Raw genomic sequence first — 23,835 nt, 5'->3', positions numbered from 1 at the left:
CCACAATAATGCAAATCCACCTTACACATAATTGAGACACTGCTTTCCTCATTTTTAGTTCAGTCAGTTTTAACCAGAGAGCCGCAGTTAAAGAAACATTTACAAAACTATACTCCAAAAAATGAAATAATACAACATACAAAAGGACACAATAAAATTCATAAGCACTCGCGTTTGGAATTCATGCTCCTTTAAAGCATGCTTCTTTAGAAGCTAAGCACTGAACAGGTTTACAGTTAAACAGGTTAAGGATAGTTAGCCTGAGCTGTAAAACTTTTCTCCACAGGTAAAGAAATTGCTCCACAGAAGATTTGTTAAAATCAACGCACTCGTTAAGTTAGTGTTTTATTGCTTTACTTTACAAACATTACAGGAATCGTTGCAATCCGTAATTAAAACCCAATGGGTGCCAGCAGCATTTCCTGGCATTTTGATTTTACAGTATTAGTACATATAGGTATATTTGTGTTACCCATTTTAAAAATTACAATTCCATAGTCTTTATATAAAGCCCTTTTTAAAAAATGCGATATAACGGGTTTACAGAAAATGTGGAAAATAACAAATGAATGGCACTCCTCTCAGACCCAGTGATTTCTTCGAGGAAATTATGCTTAGTAAGTAGTGTAAACAAGCGGAGTTAGTGTTGAAGTACCAGATCTTTGTCCTCACCGGGATGACGCAGATTGTCAGACATTGTTACAATCATGATTGTGTGCTGTAGTGACCACACCAGAGAATGGCCGCTGTTGAGCTTAAACCAACAGTCTAATGCTATACAAGATACTTTAAAATGAACTGAAAAATACTTTTTTTTTAAAGAAAAGGGATGTTAACCCCCCCTTGTTTAAAGCCTTCACATTTTCTACCGCGTTTTACTCCGTCATCATTAATCTTCTAATCTGTGCCCATTATGATCTAAAAAGCAAAAGTGCAATCGTTTGAGTCCCTGAACATGTGTCATTTTAGAACCTTGGCACCCATCACGATTGTAGCATGTGAGCATTGCCTCACAGTGATAGGTTTGTCTTTCAAGATGGACCATGTGTGCCGGATGGATCTAACCAACCATAGATCATTCATAAAAAGAAAAAAAAAATCCCCTCCTCTGATTGTAGAGCATGTTTTCAAGTCTAGCATTGTCTTACCTTGTGAACTTTACAAAAAAATATTAGTTATGTTTTTGAACTACCTTCATCATTTTAAAATGGAGAGATGTGGAATCATAAAAAAATAAAACCTTCTCATGATACTTCCAGTTAGCTTCATTAAAGTATTACCAGTGCATTACTCCAAGCTCGCTACAAAGTCGTAGTGTGTCATCAGGTTTCTCCGTTCAAAGGCAAATAATTTTTACCCACATTCTTCTACCCATGTTGAGTCCAAGACAAAGGAAGCTTAAATTAAAGATAGATCCACAAATTATTTGTTGAATTACTTTCTTAAACACAAGCCTTTTTGAAATTTGGAGGTTTTACAGAACTGGAATGGAGTGGTTTGGTCCCATAAAATTCCTCATATTTTGCTATTCCCCATCAAACCTGTATTTTTCTTATATTTTAAATGAATTTTTCAGTGCATTTGGTAAGTAAATGGCAGAATTTTAAAAAGGATGCTAATTCGCGCTGCCTTGTAAAATCTCTTTCACTGCTGACATACGCTAAGCTTCTTTGGACCAGGATGTAGGCAGACAATCACATCATTGATACTTTGTGGTGAAACACTTCAACGGTGGTCCTGTGCATCTGTATTTGAGAGTTCCAGTTTGATTTTAAAATCATGCAGAGTGGCAAATACTTTGTTCCATTGGTTTTGTGAGGATCCCTATGCAAGTCCTTTACTTTTGGCAGATTTGTGCATGTTACGCTGCTCGGAGGTTGCCCTATAAATTGTCTCCAGGTTGATACTGTGGTTCTGTAGCTGTGAAATAGTCTTCCAAGAAGGACTGAATATACTCAAATGTAGGCCGCTCATCCGGGTCCTTCTTCCAACATTGCTTCATTAATTCATGCAAAGATTCAGGACAACCCTGTGGGCATGGCATCCTGTACCCACGCTCCACCTGTTCCAAAACCTCCCGGTTCACCATTCCTACAAGAAAAGGAGAAAAAGTTAATTTCTGCTTTCAGGAACATTTGATAAAGTATTCCCTACTGTTTATTTTTCAACTGTATTTTCGAGACAAGATTCTGAAAGAGCATCACAGACTTCATTTACAAGTCGCAGAATATTTAGGGTTCAGTACATATATTTTGTAGCCAGTGATACCATTTATCAGAGTTGTGAGAAAAATTGCAAATATTACATATGACTTTTGAACAACACATCATTTTCAGCAAGCTACCTACAACGGGGTCTCTCACACAAAAATCTATCTTTATATGTTATCGTCAGCATTAACTAGGCTGAAGTACGGTCAGTTCTCTTCATAATCATGCACCCACACCTTTGTTTTCGGATGACCACTTCTTGTGGATGACCATTGTAGTTGGTTCCGTTTACAACAATACGCAAATTTTTTCCGTCGAATATACATTTCACTGTGCTGATCTCCAAAGCCTGTCCACACTTTGGGTCAAACAGGAAAATTAGTGGGATACAGAAGTGTCAAGACAATCCAGAGAACCTGGAGTTTAAAGAGTCAGCTAGACACTGACACACAAAGCCTTTCATATGATAACCTGATCCTCTTAGACTCTGATTATTTGTAACATGGAAATCAAGTCCATATATGTTTTATACAGATTAAACTCAACCCGAAGTTATCGGTGAGCTTTACATGAGCACCAGCTGCATTAATTAATTTTTAAGAACAGAGAAAGCGATAGCCTAGAATCACAGGATGTTGAGTCGACACCGAGACTCAAACCTGGTTCCCAAGCTTCTAAGTAGGCCGCTCAAGTAGTTACGCCACATCCTCTCCAGGAGTTTATAAAAAGCAGCATAGGGGAACAGTAAAGAGGAAAGCTTTTAACAAATTAGAAGGCAAGCTTTTGCACTGCACAACCCGAGTGAAAATCAATACGGGCGGTGGCAAGCAACAAACACTGCAAGTATAAAACTAAGCAGGATTTGCCCACAATCACAGGACGTTAAGCCTGCCACAAAGACTCATACCCTGTTTCCCAGCTTTAAAGTCAGCTGATCAAGCCGTTACACCACATCCTCTCCCAGTGCCTATAAAATGAAGCATAAGGGAACAGTAGAGGCAAGCTTTCAACAAACTAGGAGGTAAGCTTTTCCACTGCACATACTTATGAAAATCACATTAGCAAAACATAGTTCTGTAGTCATTGGTGGAAGTTTAAATTGTTGATGCGATTGTACCTTGATCTTAAATCAGACTTAAAGAGGATGCATTAAAACCCAACTCGTGTTGCAGAGGCGCATAGCTGTTATGGTACCTTCACATGTGAAGCTGTTATTAAGGAAAACAAGCAAGTCAAGGGAGAAGTAAAGCTTGCTGTACAGTTGGAATAGTAAAGCAAACAAACGGATATCCCGGAAGCAACATTCCAGTGGCATGCTCGATTGTAAATAAAACTAGCAAGAAAAGGGAGCAGTAAAGGGCGCCATCCAATTGGAAAGGCAAAAACAGGAGCAGTGGATGTTTTCAAGTACTTGGTCCATGCTATGGAGGGAGGGCTAAATACAAGAAGAGGCATGACCATGCATGCCAGGGACAAATGGAGACAAGAATATGAGACAGACTATGGCTCAAGCAAATGGGAAATCTGTGGGCAGGCTGAAGTCCACAGATTAAGCACAACATGTCTCTTCAAGACAGCGCATGCGCTGTCTAGCCAAGACCAAAAAATGGCACCTGCATTTTACACAAGCTGAAGGAGACTGATGAGATATTTATTGAAATTTACTGTAATTGTATTTATATAGAACACTACCCCTGACGAGCCGTCAAAAAGCTTTTAAGAGAGTAGCACGCCACTATGGAACCCAAAAAGGATTAGTGGTGGATTAGTAGTGACATTTGAGAGTTGGACATTTGAGTCTGTTAGTTGGATTGAGAAGGATAATGGGGAATAGAAGAGGGAAGAGTCTAGAAACTGTTTCTTGGGAGATGATAGTAGTAAGATGAGGTTTGGGATGAGTATAGGAGAGATGGAGGAGGGTAAGAATCACTAGAAACGGATTAAGGAGATCATGTTAGTAAAATTAGTTTTGGGATGAGTCAAAGGAGGGATAGGCGAGGGAATAATTTAGAAGGGTTATTGGGGAGATAATAGTATTAAAATGAGGTTTGGGGTAATCCAAGGAGGATTGAGGAGGTAAGAGTCTATAAATAGTTATTTTGGAGATCACAGTAATAGAATGAGCTTTGGGAAGAGTCAGAGAGAGGAGGAAGAGGATATATTGAGAGAGGTATAGGGTGAAATATAGGGTAATGCATTGGAGTGTATCAAAGTTTTTTTTCTAACGTTAGGACTAAAGTAATAAATATATAGATACATAAGTACATATTTATATCAAGAAATACAAATATCTAGATACATACATGTAATCAATTTAAATGTTTATATACACAGGGATATTCTGTACATTTGTGTTTGAGTATGGTAGTTATGTAGTAAAGAGCCAACTCTTGAGTAGTTGTCTGATGATACAATAGTTATTTGTGGATCGTATGTTTGGGGGTAATGAATTCCATAGTTTGGCTTCTTGAACAGAGAAAGATGTGCCACCTATGGTTCTTTTCATGTATCATGGGATTTTGAGGTGAGGTGCCAATTTGGAGCAGAGAATCCTTTGTTAAATGCATTTGGTGATTTTATTCCTGATGAAAAGCGGTCCTGGTTCCATGTATTGATTTGTGGCTGATACAAAGTTGTTGTATCATCCAGACAGAGATAGTTGCCTGGAACACAGATCTGCTCTCTTCAAAGCTGAGGCAAGGAGTAATTTTTTTAAGCTCTTCAAAGGGGAGTGACACCTACCCGAGATCTTGTTGACATGCCGGCCGAAGGTGATACCAGCAACTAATCTCTGATATTTACATCAAGATTTTTGGTCATAGTAGCAGTGGTTGGGAGTGGGCCAAGTATCAGGTCTGGAGATTCTTCCCTTCAAACATCATCTCTATTTTATCAGCATTCAAATTCAAAAGGGTATTGGTCATCAAACATGGGAATAAAGGAAATCATCTTAGTCTAGATAGACCCATCAAACATTTTAGGCAGAGCCAAAGTATACAATAACATGAACATTAAGTATTATTTTAAAACAATAAGTATTTACTGTGACCAGACCTAAGAAGGGCCCTCTGTACTAAACCCCTTCCTATTGCATTTGCTAGAGAGGTCACAATAGAAACCCCCATCCTATTGTATTTGTCAAACAGTTCAAAATGTAGCACCCAGCCTCCCACTTCATTTGGTGTTTGTCAAGGAGTTCACAATGTAAAAATCCCTACATATCGCATTTGTCAAAGAGTTCACAATGAAAAACAATTTACTATTGCTTTTGTAAGATTTTGCAGTGTAAAACCCCTTCGTGTTGCATTCATTAGGGGTCCACAATGCAAAGCCACTTCATATGGTATTGGCAAGCAACTCAATATAAAGTCTCTTCCTCTAATATTTGTGACAGCTCACAATGTGAAGCTACTTCTTATTGTCTTGGGATTACACCATGCAGGGGCCATTCCTCCTGTGAGAAGTTGGCCTGATATGTGATGTCCACTATTCTAGTGGGCACCCTGTATCAGTCCAAACAACCCTTATGGTGATGGTTGTAAAGTCAACCTTATAGATCAGCTATCCTAGTGGTAGCATGGACAAAGCAGTCTTAGGCTAATACTTCAGAGAGCATATGAAGCCAATTTCTTTTACCAATAATAACTCATTGAATACCAAATGAAAGGACACCACAGAAGGTATATATCAAATATATATGTATTTATTACTAACACAACCCCTCTGCACTCTTTATGAGGTCAGAGTTCAATAAACAGCACAAGTGACTCAATAAGCATACTATAAGTTGCACAAATACAATTCTGCCCTAGGGGCCTCACAAACCATATACTAAATAAGTGGTATAAGAAGGTGACTAGGCCTAGGGAATCGCTGGGACTACACTGAACAACCACAGGTTAGGCAGTAGGAGTCTCACAGGATGCGTGTGCAATGTCTAAACACACACGTGGGTTCTCATAGACATTCAATGGGAAAGTAAAGTTAACAAAGTAGTTGATTTCCGACACTTACGGGTGGACTACGGGAAAACCCAGTTAAAGTAGGACACTTGGATAGTTATTACCCACGGGAGCACCGGAGTCCTCGACTTACTTCACCCAGGGAAGCCGGGTGCATAGGTGTTCTTTCGCGTCGGGTTTCGTCGTCGAATCCTATGGAGAACTGCACAAAGATGCTGCAGGCGACCAGGAGGAAAATCTCCGGTTGGATCCAAGAGTGGATCGAAGCAGTGAAGGACCTGAAAGCAGAGGGGACAGAGTCTGGGTCACTAGACAGTGACCAGGAAGGAGCCAGGCGATGTCGAGCTGCAAACAGGTGAAGAAGTGAAGCTTGTCTCTGCAGCCACGTGGACCAGGGGCCGTTGCCGACGACCAGGAGCTGGATACGGACTGTCCCACTAAGGATTTAGCTGTTGGCGGTGTCGGCGTCCAGATTGGAGTCAATAAGCCTTGGCAAAGGCAACCCACTCAGGAAGGGAAGATCAGCTTCTGTTCAGACCAACAAGGTTCTGGGGAGCTCCCCCTTTACAGGAAAGAAGGAGCAAGCCCGGAGCAACCAGGCAAGCGATGTTGTTTCGTAAAGATGTCTTCAGGAGGGCTACTAGCCAGCGGGATAGCAACTGCGAAGACCCGTATAGGAGAAATGCAAGAGCAGGCCCTACGCGGCACTCGTGGAGTGTGGAGGGCTGAGCTTCGGTGCACTTACGGCTCGGGGTTGGGGCTTCTCAGAAGCTGTACAGTTAGCAAAAAGCAGGTACTGCAGGTAGTCCGGTCCCATGTCTCTTGTGTCTGCCACGGGTCTCAGCTTTGCTGTGGATGTGGGTCGGGTCAGAGAAGTCTGGAAGTCCAGAGACTGCGTCGCTAAGTCTTCCGCCTCCGGCGGGAGCATCGACAAAGCACACCGGCAAGTCACTGATGGTGCCTGTTTGCACAGGGTGGTCACTCCTTGACCACAAGGGAGATTCTTCAGTCTTCTAGTTGCAGTAGAATGTCAAAGGTCCAGAGTTTCGTTTCAGAGTTTCAGTTCAGGATAATCTAAAGTCTCTAGACTAAGCTCCTAGCTTTATACTAATCTAAGGGGCTGGATTACCTGCTATGTCCCTCCTATGGGTGGAACCTGGGAAAGGGGTGGTTACACCCCTTTCTCTTTGTCCAGTTTCGCGCCAGAGCTGGGGCTGGAGTGCCCCAGCAACTGGTTTGAACCGGGCTATGTATGGGACACCTTGTGTGCCCCAGGCAGTGTCTCATTTCATTCAACCCACCCTGACCCAATACACTATAGCCTGTCTGGGGAGGTGCTAGCACCTCCCAAGGCAGCAAAAATCTATTGTCCAGGCCTCCCTCGCTGGAAGGGCTCCCAGCTGCAGGAGGTCAGACTTGCGTCTGTGGCAGCAGCATCCATTTTATGATGCTGAGGCTCTGGTGAACTTTAACCAGGTAAAGCTACAACTACATGTCTTCTCCCTCTAGAAGGGTGGAATTCTACCCCTGCCGCCAGGACTGGCGGGGGGGGGGGGGGGGGGGGGGGGGGGTTGTGTTGTTGAGTATTCCAAAGCGTCTTACACGACATGTTTTTATAAAGCCAAACCAAAGTTAGCATTAACCGCCAGGATTATAATGCACTTAAGAGTATATGGTATGGCTATATCATAGAACAGCTATAAGGACATGGTTCCGAAAGCTGCAGACAGGCTCAGCTCATGCAAGAGCACCATCTCACATAAAACCAAGCACTCTGCCTTCAGGGTTGTCAAGGCCTGCCATAGGAGTGACTTATAGGTATATATGTGTCTATATGTAATGGTAGGTATAGGGATACTATACCTAAGCAAGGGGTGATTACACGACCTTGCCCCAGCTGAGTGATCAGCCAGTTGTGTCAATGTGAGTGGCCAGCCAGGGGTGGCAGAATACATGCTGCAGCTCCTGGTAGGCCTTGGATGCACCTATGCTCTGGGTACCTATGGTACACTATAGAGGGACTCATAAGGTGACCCAATATCCAATTGGAGATGTACCTAAAGTACATGGAGCTCCATTTTTACAGTGAGAGCAGATAGCCTGGGGCCCTGATTAGCAGGATCCCAGGCCAACTAAGTCGAAAACCAGCTAAACACTAGGCAAAAAGTTGGGGTAACCATATAGTCAGATATCCACCTTCCTACACCTACTGTCCCTGATCTAGGGTTAAAATTTGCCTACAGGTCTCAACACAGTGTAATACCAATCCATTCCTGAAGATTTACTGGTTTAAGAAATGCTTTTCACAAACAATTCAAGCCATCTTGATAGGGTCATAAACAGATCAAACCTAACTTACAGCATCAGATATAACTGTTCCCAATGAATCTATCAGGCTTACAGCCCTGATCATTGGCTTGTTACCGTAACAGAGGCCTACCGTACTAAACATAATCTGTGCCATACAAGCACTCCTTTTCAGAGGAAGCACACAACTTCTTTCCAATCAAATCCAGCAAGGCTGAACATAAACCAAGTGGACAGATCCAAAGTCCCTCTATAAGTAGTGCTTCTTAAAGCTTTTTTGTTGGTCATATAAAGTGGGCAACAGTTATGCTGTCAAGCCATGCCTAACCAATGTTACCTGTTGGGTGGGCTGAGTGTATAAGGAGGCAATACATTCCCATAGAGAAATATATTAGGAGTCATTTGAATCACAGTTAGAAGATTATGATACAATATTTCTACACGACAACAATGAAAATCATATTAGGAGAAAAATGTTTTAAGTTCTAGTGACAAACTTAAATGAAATGCGTTGTACAATATCACTCTTCTATTTACCAAGCAAAGTGACTGGAAAAGCCAATCCCAGACAGAGCACAAGATTTCCAGTCCTTACTCTTTGAGGCGCCTCTACAGTTCGTAACAAATCTCTTATGTCTTATGCTTCCTCCAAGATATAAGTGTTGCACCTAAATGTGATTTTCATACTGTACAGGCAAGAGAAGGCAAATCCAATGCCCACTTTCTTCAACACAAAGTGATGCTCAAAAAATCCCTCTCTCTTTTGCACAAATTCCCAGGTAAAAGAGAATTTTTGTCACTGTAACATGACTAATTAGTTCTTCATAGACCACTGGGAATGACACTGTCCAATTTTATAATTTTGGGAATTCATGCATCGAGAAATTGCTCATTCCTCTATGAGAATAAGGGTCTTTATGATCCTCCTTAGTTTTCTTTCGTGGTCCTCATTCCATTTTGATAGTATTTCCATGTCCTTAATGGTGAGCCACGTTGGCACTCTATATTGTAGAGATTGGTTTCAGATTCTCTCATAATCTGCTTAAATATCACTCTTTATCCTACCAATCTCTGCAAGGATGAGATATTTGCCCGTCTTGGTTGACTGGATACGTTTGCACCTGGAGCTTACGTTTTTCATTATTGTCTTCATACCTTTTGCAGACTCAATTTTCAGAGCGGACTAGATGCGACTGTTCTTAAAAGAAGAGATTTGGCCTGGGAACGGAACCTGCAAAAAGGTGTACTCTTGAACTGAACTTTGTAATATTAGATCTGAATATTGATGCTTAATGTTTTCAGGGAACCCTTCCACAAACTTTTGCAGTCATTTAAAAATTATATTACCGGGATCCTCATGTTTGCCATCTCATAAAAGGCTAGAAGAAAAGGCCTGAGCCACATATCCTTGTAGAGCACTGTCCGAATATTTTCTCTGGAGGCCACCATTTATCGGTTGAATGTGAACCCCCAATGGATGGTCATGAAGTAAAGAACTGGGACAACATCAAAATGTGTAGTTTTGAGACTGTCCCTTCAGAGGCCTGCTGGGATAAGGGAGGCAGTAAATAAATTGTTAGTTCAAGATACATTTTGGGCCTGCGCTCTTTTTTTCATGACTGGTTTTATAGTCACATTATTGAACCCATTGGGAATAAAGGCTGCTTGAAAGATACATTAAGGGCCTCTTTCAAGTCCTTTGCGAGAAATGTTGCACTATGGGCTTTCATGAGTAGGAATCTCGTGGAGAGGGTAATGTTGTCAAGGCCTTGAAGCACTTATGATTGACTTCTAGGCTTTAAAAAGTTTGAGTTAATTCTACCTTTGGAGATAGGGGAAGGGCTGGTGGATAGAGAGAATGACATTTCTAAACAGTCTGAAGAGACTCTCAGATTGTAGTTATTGTTGCTATTCTTTGTCAAAGAACTGTTTCAGGTTTCTGAGTGGAGCACATAAAGTTCCAAGTGCTGCTCTTTAATGGTGTTCCAATTGTTTAAACATTTACCTGTTTAGCTGATAGTCTTCCTAATAAATTTAGCATACTAACCTTTCTTTTAGCTACTGGATCAGCTCAAAGTTAGTCTCTTGTGTGCGTATGGTAATGTTGTAGACTAATTGCACCCTTTGTTAATTTTTTTTCCAAAGGAGGAAAAATACCTTATTCCTGTCACAGTATGAACGAAATAATCCCTAAGCAGCCTGTCAAATTAAAGGGAAATGGTAGAACTGTAAGGAGATTATGGTAACTTATAAAGACATTTTGTAAGAAGGCCCATCAATAATTTTAGCAACAAGTAGAGGAGGGCTTGTGAGAAGCCAAAAACTGAGACAGAAGTTACTCTGCTAGATTTTATTTTTACAGTTTGCATGAAATACTTGTAATTCTAGGTCCGGACTGAAGGCAAGGATTACGCTGTTATTTCTTTGTTTCACTGATACAGCAGCCATTTACAAGTAAGTAATTAATTCCAAAAATAATTCCAGCTTATTCCTGAGGGAGTATAGTGTGGAGGTCTCCTAACTGTTTATGCACGTCCAGAGGGCCAATAACAGTGTCAGGCCCTGCAGTACACAGAGCGCCCACTGAAAATACCTAGGACAGATGGACTCGCATGGGCAGGTGTGCTTTAGCATAATGTTGGGATCGCGCTAATCACCGATAGTGCAGACCCCCGATAGGGGGGTAGGAGGGGGAAGGGGGGGCATAGAAGCTCCAGGTGTGAGGAGCACTAACCAGCAGTTTGCAAACCAGGGGCGTAGCTAGAGCTTGTGGTGCCCGGGGCTAGCCCTCAGTATGCCGCCCCTTGGTGGGGAGAGGGGGGTGCTCGGGAAAAAGGACGGTGAGCACTTGAAAGATGTCCGAGACACGTAGTATTGACTGGACCAGGAATCTCCCGCATCTGTTAGTCTTTGAGAGCATGAGAGGGTTTGGGGTGTGATTTCCTGCTCTAAATATTTTCCATTGGCCTATCATGGCTAGATAGAAAATAGTCCTTTCAATTATTGTGTTTTATTCTACGAAAAGTCCCTAACTTTACTTGTTACTTAATTTCTTTCCTCGCACGGCTACTATTCATTTTGCCAACTTTCTTTTTGCCCATTTTGCATCTTTTTTTTTTATTTGGCAATATTAATCACTTGTGCAGTTTACCACCTGGATTACTGGCTGGGACTTCTCCAATTATCTCCCTTTATTGACATAGGTGCACACAGCACCGTTCTGCGCTGGGTGGTGCATCCACACAACATGTGTTCTCCTGCTCCCCCAGCTGTACTGCCTATATCATTGACCATCCATGTAAATCTCTGCCTTGAATATATTAGAAAGTATGGCATACCACGAGCAGTGCTTCAATTGGAAATGTGCAAGTGCTGGCACTACCCATCTCCAAATAACTGTCTAAATCTGGGAAATGTTGGTACTTTCTCATTCATAGCATGGACCCACACTAGTGAAGTGCACATACTTAACACTTAATTGTATCAGCCCCCTTAAAGCACTGGCTGTCAGTTAATTAATTTTGTATGTTGCATGTCTTATTCACACAACTCCTCCTCCACCTCACTGCGTGCTAGGCATTGTGGGTCACGACAAGATAAGAGCAACCCTCTAGTCGCACAATCATGACATAAACACATGCCCACGTATAATCAAAACAAATTCCAAACTTTTCTCACATATGGTCACAACAAAAAAATAAAAGAAATGCGTTACTTACCTGTAACAGCAGTTATCCAGTATTGGTGTTTTTCATAGATTCACATGCCTGAATCATTCCCCGTCGTCGAGACGGGAGCCTCCGGTAAATAAAAAAGTAATGTCCATAGACATACATAGAGAGAAAAGGTCTAAGGGCCTCCCCTTAGTAGCCTTTTCTTGTCCTTATGTAAAAAGGACCAAACTCTCACAGTCAGCCAATCAGCTCCGACCTCCCTCTAGAACCTTCCTGGGAGGAGCCTCAGTCCCTCAGATTTTCGTACGCACCCAGCTAGGTTGGCGTAATATAGTCCGAGAGGGAAGTGAGTCCTTCCAGGGGAGGCGGGAGGGTTGCATGTGAATCTATGAAAGACACCAATACTGGATAACTGCTGTTACAGGTAAGTAACGCATTTCTTATCCAGTATTAGGGGTGTCTTTCATAGATTCACATGCCTGAATCAGAATAGCTAGCAATCATAGTAGCACATTTGTAAAGTAGAGTTGCTCTGCCGTCATGGTAGATAATGCATATAATATCATACAACAAAGAGACAGCATAGATAGAACATCATCAGAGCAAGAACGTGCATACCTGGAAGGCGGGATGTAGGAAGGCTCACCTTACTGAAAGAGATGGCGAAGCACCGCCTGGCCCACTGCCGCATCCTTCTGGAGTTCGATATCCAGGCAGTAGTGTCTGGAGAAAGTATGCGGTGACTTCCAGGTCGCCGCTCTGCAGATGTCCAGGATCGGCACTCCAGCGAACAGTGCTGCTGACGTGGACATCGCCCTGGTTGAATGAGCCATAACACGATCATTCAAAGGCCGGCCGGCCTTGTCGTGGCAGAATGAAATCGCAGAGGAGATCCATCTGGAGATGCTTTGCTTCGTGAGGGGCAGGCCCATTCGTGGTCTGCTGTATGCCACGAACAGTTGTGAAGATTTCCTGAGAGCCTTAGTCTTGTCCAGGTAGAACTTTAGGCATCTCATAAGGTCCAAAGAATGCAGCGACCTTTCCGCTGCTGTTGAAGTGTTGGCAAAGAAGGACCTAAGGACTATTGGTTCATTGAGATGAAAGTCCGAAGGTACTTTTGGAATGAACTTAGGGTTTGGTCGCAGTATCACCCTGTCATGTCTGAATTGCATATATGGTTCCTGAATGGACAAGGCTTGCAGCTCGCTAACCCTTCTGGCCGATGATAGAGCGAGCAAGAGCGCTGTCTTCCATGAGATGTGTTTAAGAGATGCCCGATGAATGGGCTCAAACGGATGACGCATGAGTTGGTTGAGTACCAGATTAAGCTGCCATGTAGGAGGTACTTTCCGAGGCCTCGGAAAGGATCTGTATAGTCCCTTGAGGAATTGCTTGACTAGCCGACTAGACCACAGAGAAGGTCCTGTGACAGTTCTGGTGAACCTCGAGATAGCTGCCAGGTGAACCTTGATGGACGCATGCGCCAGTCCCGACTGAGCCAAATGCAGGAGGTATGGTAATATCTGTTCAGGTGTGATGGTGAGGGGCCGTATGCCCTGGTCGGAACACCAAATGCAGAACCTCTTCCATTTGAGACTGTAGGTTTTGTTCGTACTGTCTGCCCTTGCTTTGGCTAGTACATCCCTGCAGTCTTGTGGGATATTCAGGCCACCGAACTCTCTGTGCTCAGGAGCCAGGCTGATAATTTGAGCGATTGGAGGTTCGGGTGCTGCACTTGCCCGTTGGACATCGTCAGAAGGGCCGGGTGTGGTTTCAGGCGAATCGGTGATCTGATGGAGAGTCGAAGCAGATCCGAGAACCAGTGTTGCCTCGGCCAGAACGGGGCAATTAGGATCAGGGTACATGGTTCCACCTTCATCTTCCTGAGGAGCCGTGGGATCATCGGGAATGGAGGAAAAGCGTATGCAAAGGCGCTGTACCATCCGATGGAAAATGCATTTCCTAGTGATCCTTGTTGGGGATGCCAACTTGCGTAGCTTGGGCATTTGGCGTTCCTCTTGGTGGCAAAGAGGTCGATGTTTGGGACTCCCCATAGAGAAAAGATGTGAGTGAGGGCGCTGTCTGAGAGTTCCCACTCGTGGGAGAGGGATTTTTGCCTGCTCAGGGCGTCCGCGATGGTATTGTCCTTTCCTGGGACATATTCCGCTTTGAGCGGAATTCCGTGCAGCACTAGCCAGTTCCAGATCCTTTGCGATTCGCGTGAGAGAGAGAGCGCAAACGCGTTCCCCCTTGTTTGTTTAGATAGTGCATCGTCGTGGTGTTGTCTGTCCTGACGAGCACCGGGGAGTTCTGGATGCGGGGCAAGAAGGCTTGGAGAGCCAGATACACGGCTCTTAGCTCCAAAAGGTTTATATGGAGCGATTGCTCCTGAGAGTCCCATTTGCCGCTGATCTGTAGGTTCTGGAGAACAGCGCCCCATCCCTCTAGGGAGGCGTCGGTTGTTATCACCAGCGGTGATGCTGGAAGGAGAAACGGTAAGCCCACAGTTAGATTCTGGAGACGTTTCCACCATTGCAGAGCTTTGGACATTTTTGGTGTGATCCGAATAATGTCTTCGAAGGAGCCAGTGCTTTGAGTCCATTGGCTCGCGAGTGCCTCCTGCAAGGGCCGCATTCTGAGTCTGCAGTGCGGGATGAGGAGTATGCAGGAAGACATCATCCCCAGGAGGGAGGTGTAAGTCCGAACTTTCAGGTGCGTGTTTGCTGCCACAGCCGTGGCCAGGGATAAGATCTTGTCTGTCCTCTCTTTCGAGGGGAAGGCTCTTGTGCACTCTGTGTCCAATGTGGCCCCTAGGAAGGTAATCTTCGTTGCGGGGACCATGCAGGATTTTTTGAGATTGAGCGTCAATCCCAGATTCTGAAAGAGATTGGTGCATGCGTTGGAGGATGTGACTGCGTCTCCAGGTGAGGGTGCTTTCACCAGCCAGTCGTCTAGGTAGGGGAAGACTTGGTGGCCCAGTTGACGCAGGAAGGCTGCCACTGGCGCAAGGCATTTCGTGAAAATGCGCGGCGCGGACTTGAGGCCGAATGGCAGGACTTTGAACTGATAGTGACGGCCCGCCACCTCGAATCTCAGGAATTTCCGGTGATTTCTGAGGATGGGGATGTGGTAGTAGGCATCCTGGAGATCTAGTGATGTCATGAAATCTCCTTTCTCTAGAATGCCCAGAATTTCTTGAATCGTCACCATCCTGAAGGATTGGCTCCGCAGGAAGGTGTTGAGCGCCCGGAGATCCAGGATGGGCCTCCACTTGTTTTCTTTTTGCTGTACAAGAAAGAAGTGGGAGTAAAATCCTTTCCCCTTTGAGGATGCCGGTACCTTTTCGATTGCTCCTTTTTGTAGCATTGTCGAAAGCTCCTTGAGAAGCAGGCGCGGGTGTTTGTGTGTCCGTCTGCGTGGAGGGGTATTGGGAGGGATGGAGGTGAATTCGAGAGAGTGGCCGAATCGAATAATTTGAAGAACCCACCGGTCCGTGGTGATGTACTACCAATTGGTGAGGAAATGGGTCAGCTTTCCTCCAATTTGAAAGGATGGAGAGGGTGTTTGGACTGGCTGGAGTAGTCGGTCACTGGCGGCCGCCAGCGCCCCTCTTGGTATTTTTACCTCTGTAGCTAGATCTTCCAAACGAAGACTGGCGGCCTTGCTGTTGTTTGTTTTGGTACTGGCCTTTGTGATTGTATGAAAACGAGGACCTGTTCTGATAGGAGCCTCGATAGGAGGACTGACCTCTGGACCTGTTGCCCCGAAAGGACTGGTTTCTGGACTGCAGAGTGCCCAGTGCCCTTGCCGTGTCTGTGTCCTTCTTAATGGCCTGCAGTGCCTCGTCGATTTTTTCTCCAAAGAGGTGCTGGCCGTCGAAGGGCATGTCCAGAACCTTTGCTTGTACTTCCTGGCGGAATGATGTCGCTCTTAGCCATCCTTGGCGTCGCAGTACTGCAGCTCCCGCGAGTTGACGGAAGCCTGTCATGGCTGCGTCGATAGCACAGTCTATGAGTTCCGCTGCAGAAGATTGACCTTCCACTAGGAGCGCTTTCACCTCACCCTGGACTTCGTCAGGTAGTTCCTTCACGTAAGGGGCAATGTCCTCCCACAGCTGGCGATTGTAACGCCCCAACAAGGCAATGGAGTTGGCCACCTTGATGGACATGGCTGATGTGGATGTGAAACGTTTTCCAATCGTGTCAAGTTTCCTGCCCTCCTTGTCCGGGGGAGCGGACAGTGGTGAGGAAGGGTTGCGGGAGTGTTTCTGGGCCGCCTGCGTCACCACCGAGTCCGGTTTGGGGTGACCATTGAGGCAAGCCGCTGCAGTAAGTGGTGCTCTGTATTTCTTATCTAGGCGTGGGACCACCGCCGGTACAGAAGCAGGTGTTAGCATTAATTTCTTTCCTTGTTCCCACAAAAATTCTATAATTGGAATAGCCTTTGCGGACTTTTGAGTCTGTTCCTTAAAATCGTGCAGGAAACAGTCTGTTTCTGTTGATTCCACCGCCATGTGGAATCTCTTCGCTGCTCTCTCCACAAGCTTGTGGAAGCCAGCAATGTCCACCGGCGGGGAGTCCGCTTGACGTGGTTGTGGTGAAGCTGGGGATGATGCTATATATTCATCCTCTTCATCCTGGTCTGAGTGGTCCGAGTGTACCTCCTGGACCTCTCCTTCCTCTAGTTCCTCCTCCTCCTCATCATCGTCCAAAGAGACCACCACCTGAGGCTGGATGTCATGGTGGGTTTGAGGGTGATGCTGAGTTTGTTTTGGTGCGGACACCGGTACTTGGATTGTAGGTGTCTGATTCCCCTTGTCCTCCGGCGCAGGACTCTTAGGCGCCTAACCGCCTCTGTCCGCCTCTGGAAAGCGTTGCTTGTAGTCTTGCACAAGGAATCGTAAGTCATCAACAAGGGTCGCCGGTAAGCATATCATGGGGGTGACTTCCGTGCGGACACTAGTATGGACAGAGTGTTCCTGATAGGTGAAGTCTTCCTGTTCCTCATCAGTGCTTTGGCATTTTATGTGAAGGTCCGAGACCGAAGTTGCGGGATCCAGATGGTCATCCTCTTCGGATTCTTCGCTTTGGAAGATTTCCTGAGGTGGTTGCTTTTCCACCTTGCTTGGAGACGTCGTTTCCGGGGTAATTTGTGGTTTGTTTGGTTTGCCAGACTGCATGTCAGAGCCTGTCGTCGTCGAGGGGACCGTCGACGGCGGCAGCATCAGGGTCGATACCTCCACCAGTTTCGATTTTTTCCATGGCTCCTGCAGTGCTCCCTTCGACGACGAGCCCTCCGTCGACGGTGTCGTCGTCGAGTCCGTCGTCGACGGAGTCTTTGGTGTCGTCGTCGAGTCCTTCGTCGACGGAGTCTTCGTCGACGGGGTCATCGACGACGAGCCTTTCGTCGACGGAGTCGTCGACGGTGGAGTGGGCGATGGGATCTTGGTCGTCGACAACTGCGAAGTCGTCGTCGACGTCTTAGTCGACGGTGCTTTCGTAGACGATGTCCTCGTCGTCGAGTCTCTCGTCGACACCTTTGTCGTCGACAGTGGGATCCTTAGTAGCGCCTTCGACGACGATGGGCTCGTCGATGACGACGGCGTCGTCGACGGTGTAGTCTTCGTTGTCGACATGGTCTTTGTCGTCGTCGACGATTTTAGAAGAATAATAGAAGAAACAGGTCTACCTGAAGATGAGGAGGACGTAGTCGTCGTCGACGCTGAGGGCGACGACGCTGATGTGGTAGACACTGTGGTCGTGACTGAGGTAGTCCTCTGGGCTTGTCTAGAGGACGGAGCAGGCTTCTTAAAGGTTTTATCCTCCTTAGCAGACACTGAAGATGACGCAGATCTCGCCTCTGAAGACTTTTTGTGGGTCTTCGTAGGAGGAGTGTCTGAGGGGCCAGGGGAAGCTTCCCTAGGCCTCTTTTTTGAGACAGCTGAGGTCCTGGAAAAACTGCTCACAGAGGAGTCCAGATTGTCTCTGTCCTTAAGCCTGTCCAGCCAAATAAGAAGGCGACCTTCCCTGTCTCTCACGGTCTTTTTTGGAAAAGACCTACAAATCTTGCATTTGTCCGAGTTATGGTCCGGGTAAAGGCAATACAAGCACAGGTCGTGCTGATCATCCACATGGATTCTTTTCTTGCTACAGGAAGAGCAGGCCCTGAACAGGGCTTTCTTCTTCGAGTCAGACATGGAAGAAGCAGTTGAAAACACACTTACTGTCAAGACAGTGTAGTGAAGAAGTCCTTGAAGAGTTTTGAGGGTTCAGAGAACACTTTCCAAGAAAGTTTGATGAATTTTGAGTAATCCTGAGGAGAGCTCAGGCTGGAGACTCCCTAGCACAACGTGCGGTAGAAAATCTGAGGGACTGAGGCTCCTCCCAGGAAGGTTCTAGAGGGAGGTCGGAGCTGATTGGCTGACTGTGAGAGTTTGGTCCTTTTTACATAAGGACAAGAAAAGGCTACTAAGGGGAGGCCCTTAGACCCTTTCTCTCTATGTATGTCTATGGACATTACTTTTTTATTTACCGGAGGCTCCCGTCTCGACGACGAGGAATGATTCAGGCATGTGAATCTATGAAAGACACCCCTAATACTGGATAACTCTGCCAACCACTTTCATGATCTATTGAGATATCACTCTTTTTTTTTACTTCTAGCGCAAAATTCATTTTGAATGTGAAGGGTGATCATCTGCACAGCTGATTACACCCCCACCTCCTTTCGTGCATACGCCAGTGCTAATAAAGTAATCCTGGCCCAGAATCTTGTAAGTATCTTTTACAAGCACAGGAAAGTGTCACGGGACCACGCACGGCAGCATCACCTCCCCACTAACCGACGGTGCACTTGTTGCTGCACACAGATTGCAGGACCTCCACATCAGCATTGTTCCTTCCCAACAACACAGACACACCCATAGGGGTCCAGGCTCCAGGACCAGACGTTATAAGTATAAGTATTTACTTCACGGGCTCAAGCTCTAGGTTGCTGTGTTGCCTTACACAGACACCCTGTTGCTCTCCGAATAAACCTTTTCTGTATAACGAAATAAACCAGAAACCATCAATCAGTGAAAACAGAAAACCCTTATCTTCCCAATGATAACTAGTTTTACAGGTTGCATAGCACATTTCTGATATTTGTGTTTCCCTAGTCTTCATTGTTTGATTTTGCTCAAGAGAAAGCGTCACTCGTTGTGGAAATGTCACTCATAACTACACTGAAATTATAAAAATGTCACACATAGTAATCTGAAACCTTGGCAGCTATGAGGTAATTAGAATTATGCAGTCTCTCACCTCGGCTCTTCATAATTATAAAAGCTCAGCACTGCCCGCCAGCCACTCTCTACTCCTCACAACGACGAGAGCATAGTGGTGCGCGTAATGCGTCACCTATCGCGATGCGAGGTGAGGGCTGGCCAAATGTCCATTGCAGGGCCGTCATTGGTAGCGCTACCGCGCGCCACAACTGATTGACGGCCCTTGCTGGACAGGGGGGAGGAGGGGGAGCCAGCCAAGTCAACAACAGACCGTCGGAGCCTGCAAGTGGCAAAAAAACGAGTTAGGTGCACCGCAGCACTGGTGGAGGCCGCCTTAATAATTTATTTGGGTTTGGGAGTTGGGACAACTGTGTTCAACAACTTTTCCATTCCCAAAATAAATTACAAGCGCCGGGCCCGGACGGAACTGGCCTCAGTGCTGCACGACCAAGGCCGCCTCAAAAATTGTGCCGCCTGGGGCGGACCGCCCCCCCCCCCCCCCAACCCCGCACCCCCCTAGCTACGCGGCTGTTGCAAACATCCGGCGGCTGCACTATCAGTTTCAAGTAATTGAATGTGCGCGCCGGCACAGGGGTAGTGAGAGGTGCTGAGCGCAAGTGATTATAAGGCTCCACCTAGTGGCCAGAGGCCAACACCGCAATGGCGCCAGGCCCTGCAGCGCGCAGCTGAACTCACAGCGGCTGCGGAGGAGCAACATTGGTTCCCGCAACTGTACAATGTAAAGCTAAACACACACAGAGCAAAATAGTCAGTAAATCACCATAAACATCAAAGTGGCCGAAGGCACGTAACTCTGCTGCTGGATCAGCAAACAGAGGATGCAGCGACGTGGGACTATGGAGGGGTCCTGGCCTCGTCTGATTGGATGTTGTTATTTATTGAACAGTGACTTTTTCCCTTAGCGTTATGGGAAATGAAGTCTGTTCTTGTAAATGGCTGCCGTATCAATAAACTGAAGAAAGGACGGCGTATTCCTCGCCTCCTTGTCCTTAACACCTTCGCTGCGGTGGCTATTCCGCCGCAGCGCTAACGGTCGCGGGGGGCGCGCGGCTCACCTGCGTGGGTGACAGAACAGTTTCATCACGGCTCGCGGGTGAGCTGTGCTTGTGACGGAACGGTTCCGTCACGGCCCCACCCGCTCAATGAAACGCACCGCGCAGGCGCAAAATCAGTGCCGCGCAGGCACGGCGAGCGGGCCGTGATGGAACCGTTCCGTCATGAGCACAGCCCACCTGAGGGGCGTGACGGAACAGTTCCGTCAATATGGTCGAAGTGGTAAACAGAATTGAAACTTTTTGTTAAGATAGCTAGGACATTTTCCATTCCTCTGTAAAGAAGATGAACAATCAAGCAGTCTTTCTCATACTTTGCACATAGACTGTGAAGCAATTTGCAGTAGGTAATATGGCTAGCCCCCTGATATCTTCTCCCTTATTGCATGAACTGATTGCCCAAATAACGAACTTTGCATCTCTCCACCTGCCCTTACCCCTGTATTCCGCATCCATGAAATGTGCCTACTTTATGCAGTTACTTCTAACTCTATTTACAGTGTGCTGCATTCCATGCGCTCTAATTTGAGGACTTACACTACCTTGAGTGAGGCGTAGACCCTTCCAAATAAAAACACAGAAAGTGGCTTTGTGGCGAAATCCATTAACATAATGTGAGGATTGAACCTGGACAAATGAAAGAAAAACTGAAAAGTGGGGCTTGTAGGTGTAGTAGTGATCGTGGTCATCAGCAGGGAGGAGAATTGACAAACTGAAGAGGTGAAGGGGGAGGGAAGTGCCATTAGAAAGTTGACTGTGGAAGGAACGTGGCCGGGGACTGGCAGCAGTGCGATGACAGTAGCAGTAGGTGGCATGAGAAACTGAAAGGGGACTAGTGACACAGAGTGGGAGGGAGAATAAGGCAACAAGGCATTTCACTGAATGCATCTTATGGATAAACAATATGTGCATTCAAAAATATTCCTCGCTTTAAATGATTATTTCTTAAAGTATTAACATGCATAAAAAAAACATTCCAATACCATCTTATTTGCACATGTGTAGAAAGAATTCTGTATCCTAAATACACAATTTGCAGAAAGTGTTACTGGTAATAAAATCACAACTAATCAGTGTTACATCCTACCAAAGCAAAGAAGAAACAACTAATTTGAAAAAAATATCCCCAGGGATAGTGTTAAGTCACAGCAGTGACATTTCATGTATCTGCTTGTTCCACTTCATAGATGGCGCTTGCAGAATGCAGCCAACACCGTCACGTGACTGCGTGGCTAAATCCTCCACTGCAGAATCGACACATCATTAGGTAAGGAAGAATGACATGGCTCAAACTGCATAACTAACAAAATCAGACAGAACAGGAGTATGAAAAGACATTTGTTAACCATGTTGTATTAAAATCAAAACCAGCAACATATTTTTGATTTCAGAATATTTTAAGCACAATTGTGCATTTCAGTGTCTGTAGTAAAAGGACCAATGCTTGACCCACACAATGACCTTCATCCCCACATGCTCTTACGTTATCTTAGGTTAATACTTTCTTGTTGGTATTATACAGGGAGTGGTGCAGAAGGGGTAGAATGTACGCTAAGAATGTACAATATTTTGATTTAAGATGAGCATATCTATATCAACCTATCAACATTTAAAAATCTCAAACAAAAGTTTCAGCAAATTCCGACTGGAATTTCAAGTGAGTGTTTTTGTAGCACCATGTAATAAAACCTGAAAATCTTTAATAGAGCTTGGCTTGCATAACATTCCATGAACATTCGAACTGATGCACAGAGCATTTCTTACACACCTGGATAGGGCACCCTGCCCTTTGTCACCAGCTCCGTCAGCAGAATTCCAAAGGACCAGCCGTCGGACTTTATCGTAAACCGGCCGTACAACGCCGCCTCAGGCGCAGTCCATTTGATTGGAAATTTGGCACCTAAAACAATGAAGGTTAATATTCTTGAGTATTAAACAAACATTCTTAAATGTTAGAGCATCTCTGCGTCTCAAAACAGAATGTTCAATTCGTATTTTATTGATGAATAGAGGACCAAATATCCAGTAGGAAGCACAAGTTGCCCCTATCCTCCCTCTCCCCCACACCATGTACAAATCTTTGTTGTTTGTATGTAGAGACACCGGTTCCACCTGGCTAAGGGAAGAGCACCCTCTGAATCAACTGTATTTTGTGGAGGAAGTGATGTTTGGGAAAATATTAGGGGTGAGACGTGACAGCAGGGAGCCAGGTTTGTAGTCATTACAAGGGATACAAGCACTTTGTCTACTTTTTAAGACCGGTTCCTTCCGCTCTATGACCCGATGGGGGATCCATTTTTTGGTAGCCGTTAGTTAGTTGATGGAATAGGGAAGCAGTTATTGACCTGGGTATAGAAAAGGCCACCAGCTTTAGCTCGGGACTTCCCAATAACGCTTTCAGTGAAAGACTAACTTTGGGAGCTCGTTCTCTACCAACATTGCTTAATTATGGTCCAACAAGCGATGAAACCGAGTAAAAACTGAAACTGAAGCCAGAATTATTCATTTAAACAGCGCAACACTGAAATAATTCTTTGGTATTAAACAGCAGCTGGCTATAAACAGATATTTGACCCCTCCCCCCACTTCAATTAATATCTAACAATATCCTAAAAGTTGAATACGTTGGATTGGCTGCTTAATGGATATAGGGCCTTGGAACCACAACTGCAAAAGCTCAAACCTTTCATCTTCACAAGCGGTGGTTCTTAACCTGTGGTTCGAAGACCCCTGGGGGTCAACAGCACATACTCAGGGGGTCCGCAACTGCTTAGATCATTAAAATATTAATAAGGCCTATAGAGTAAAGAAGCAAATGTTAAATATTTAAATATTTTGTATATGCGAAAGAATCTGAAATTTGAGCCTAAACATTCAATTGATATCCTGCAACTGATTTGTGGGAGCAGTGCTAGTTCTTCACACAGAATACAACAAAGATGAAGGGTGGCATTAATTGAATTTAGAAAAGCTCTACCTTGAGATACATTTTTTTCTTCATATTTATTTGTGAATTAAATAAAATATTTAATCATTTGTGTTTTTGTTTGGATGACCCACTTTTCAGAACAATAAACTTTCGCAACCCAACTACCTATTAATGGACATGAGGGAGATCTTCAAAGGCAACTAAAGCCTCATCTGGTAGTGCGCTGTCATTTCCAGACAGCACATTTCCATTGAAATGGCCACTAACGTTTGACCTCTGTCGCTGAAGCACGAGCAAATGTGAAAAGATAAAAACAGAAGTTAAAGGCATTTTGATTTTTATATACTGTGTGAACTTTCCCGATCAACCAAAAATCGTCACGCAACCCAACCAAGTACAAGTGTCTCCCTCAT

The 23,835-nt window shown here is 45.1% G+C and overlaps 1 protein-coding gene across 2 annotated transcripts in view; it reads right to left on the bottom strand.

Annotated features, from left to right (window-relative positions):
* Positions 1-310: 310 nt before the first annotated feature.
* YES1 (YES proto-oncogene 1, Src family tyrosine kinase) overlaps positions 311-23,835 on the bottom strand; it is a 298,157-nt gene continuing 274,632 nt past the window's right edge. For both annotated transcript variants that reach the window (XM_086965610.1, XM_086965611.1), the window contains exons 11-12: positions 22,262-22,393; positions 311-2,091 (exon numbers count right to left, since the gene is read on the bottom strand). In XM_086965610.1, coding sequence (XP_086821736.1) covers positions 1,883-2,091; positions 22,262-22,393 — 341 coding nt within the window. In that variant the 3' untranslated portion in view covers positions 311-1,882. The remainder of the gene's footprint in view (positions 2,092-22,261; positions 22,394-23,835) is intronic.

Source organism: Lissotriton vulgaris, chromosome 4_1, assembly GCF_964263255.1.
Source record: "Lissotriton vulgaris chromosome 4_1, aLisVul1.2, whole genome shotgun sequence".
Classification (NCBI taxonomy): Eukaryota; Metazoa; Chordata; class Amphibia; order Caudata; family Salamandridae; genus Lissotriton; species Lissotriton vulgaris.
This window is presented reverse-complemented; position numbering and strand designations above follow the sequence as displayed.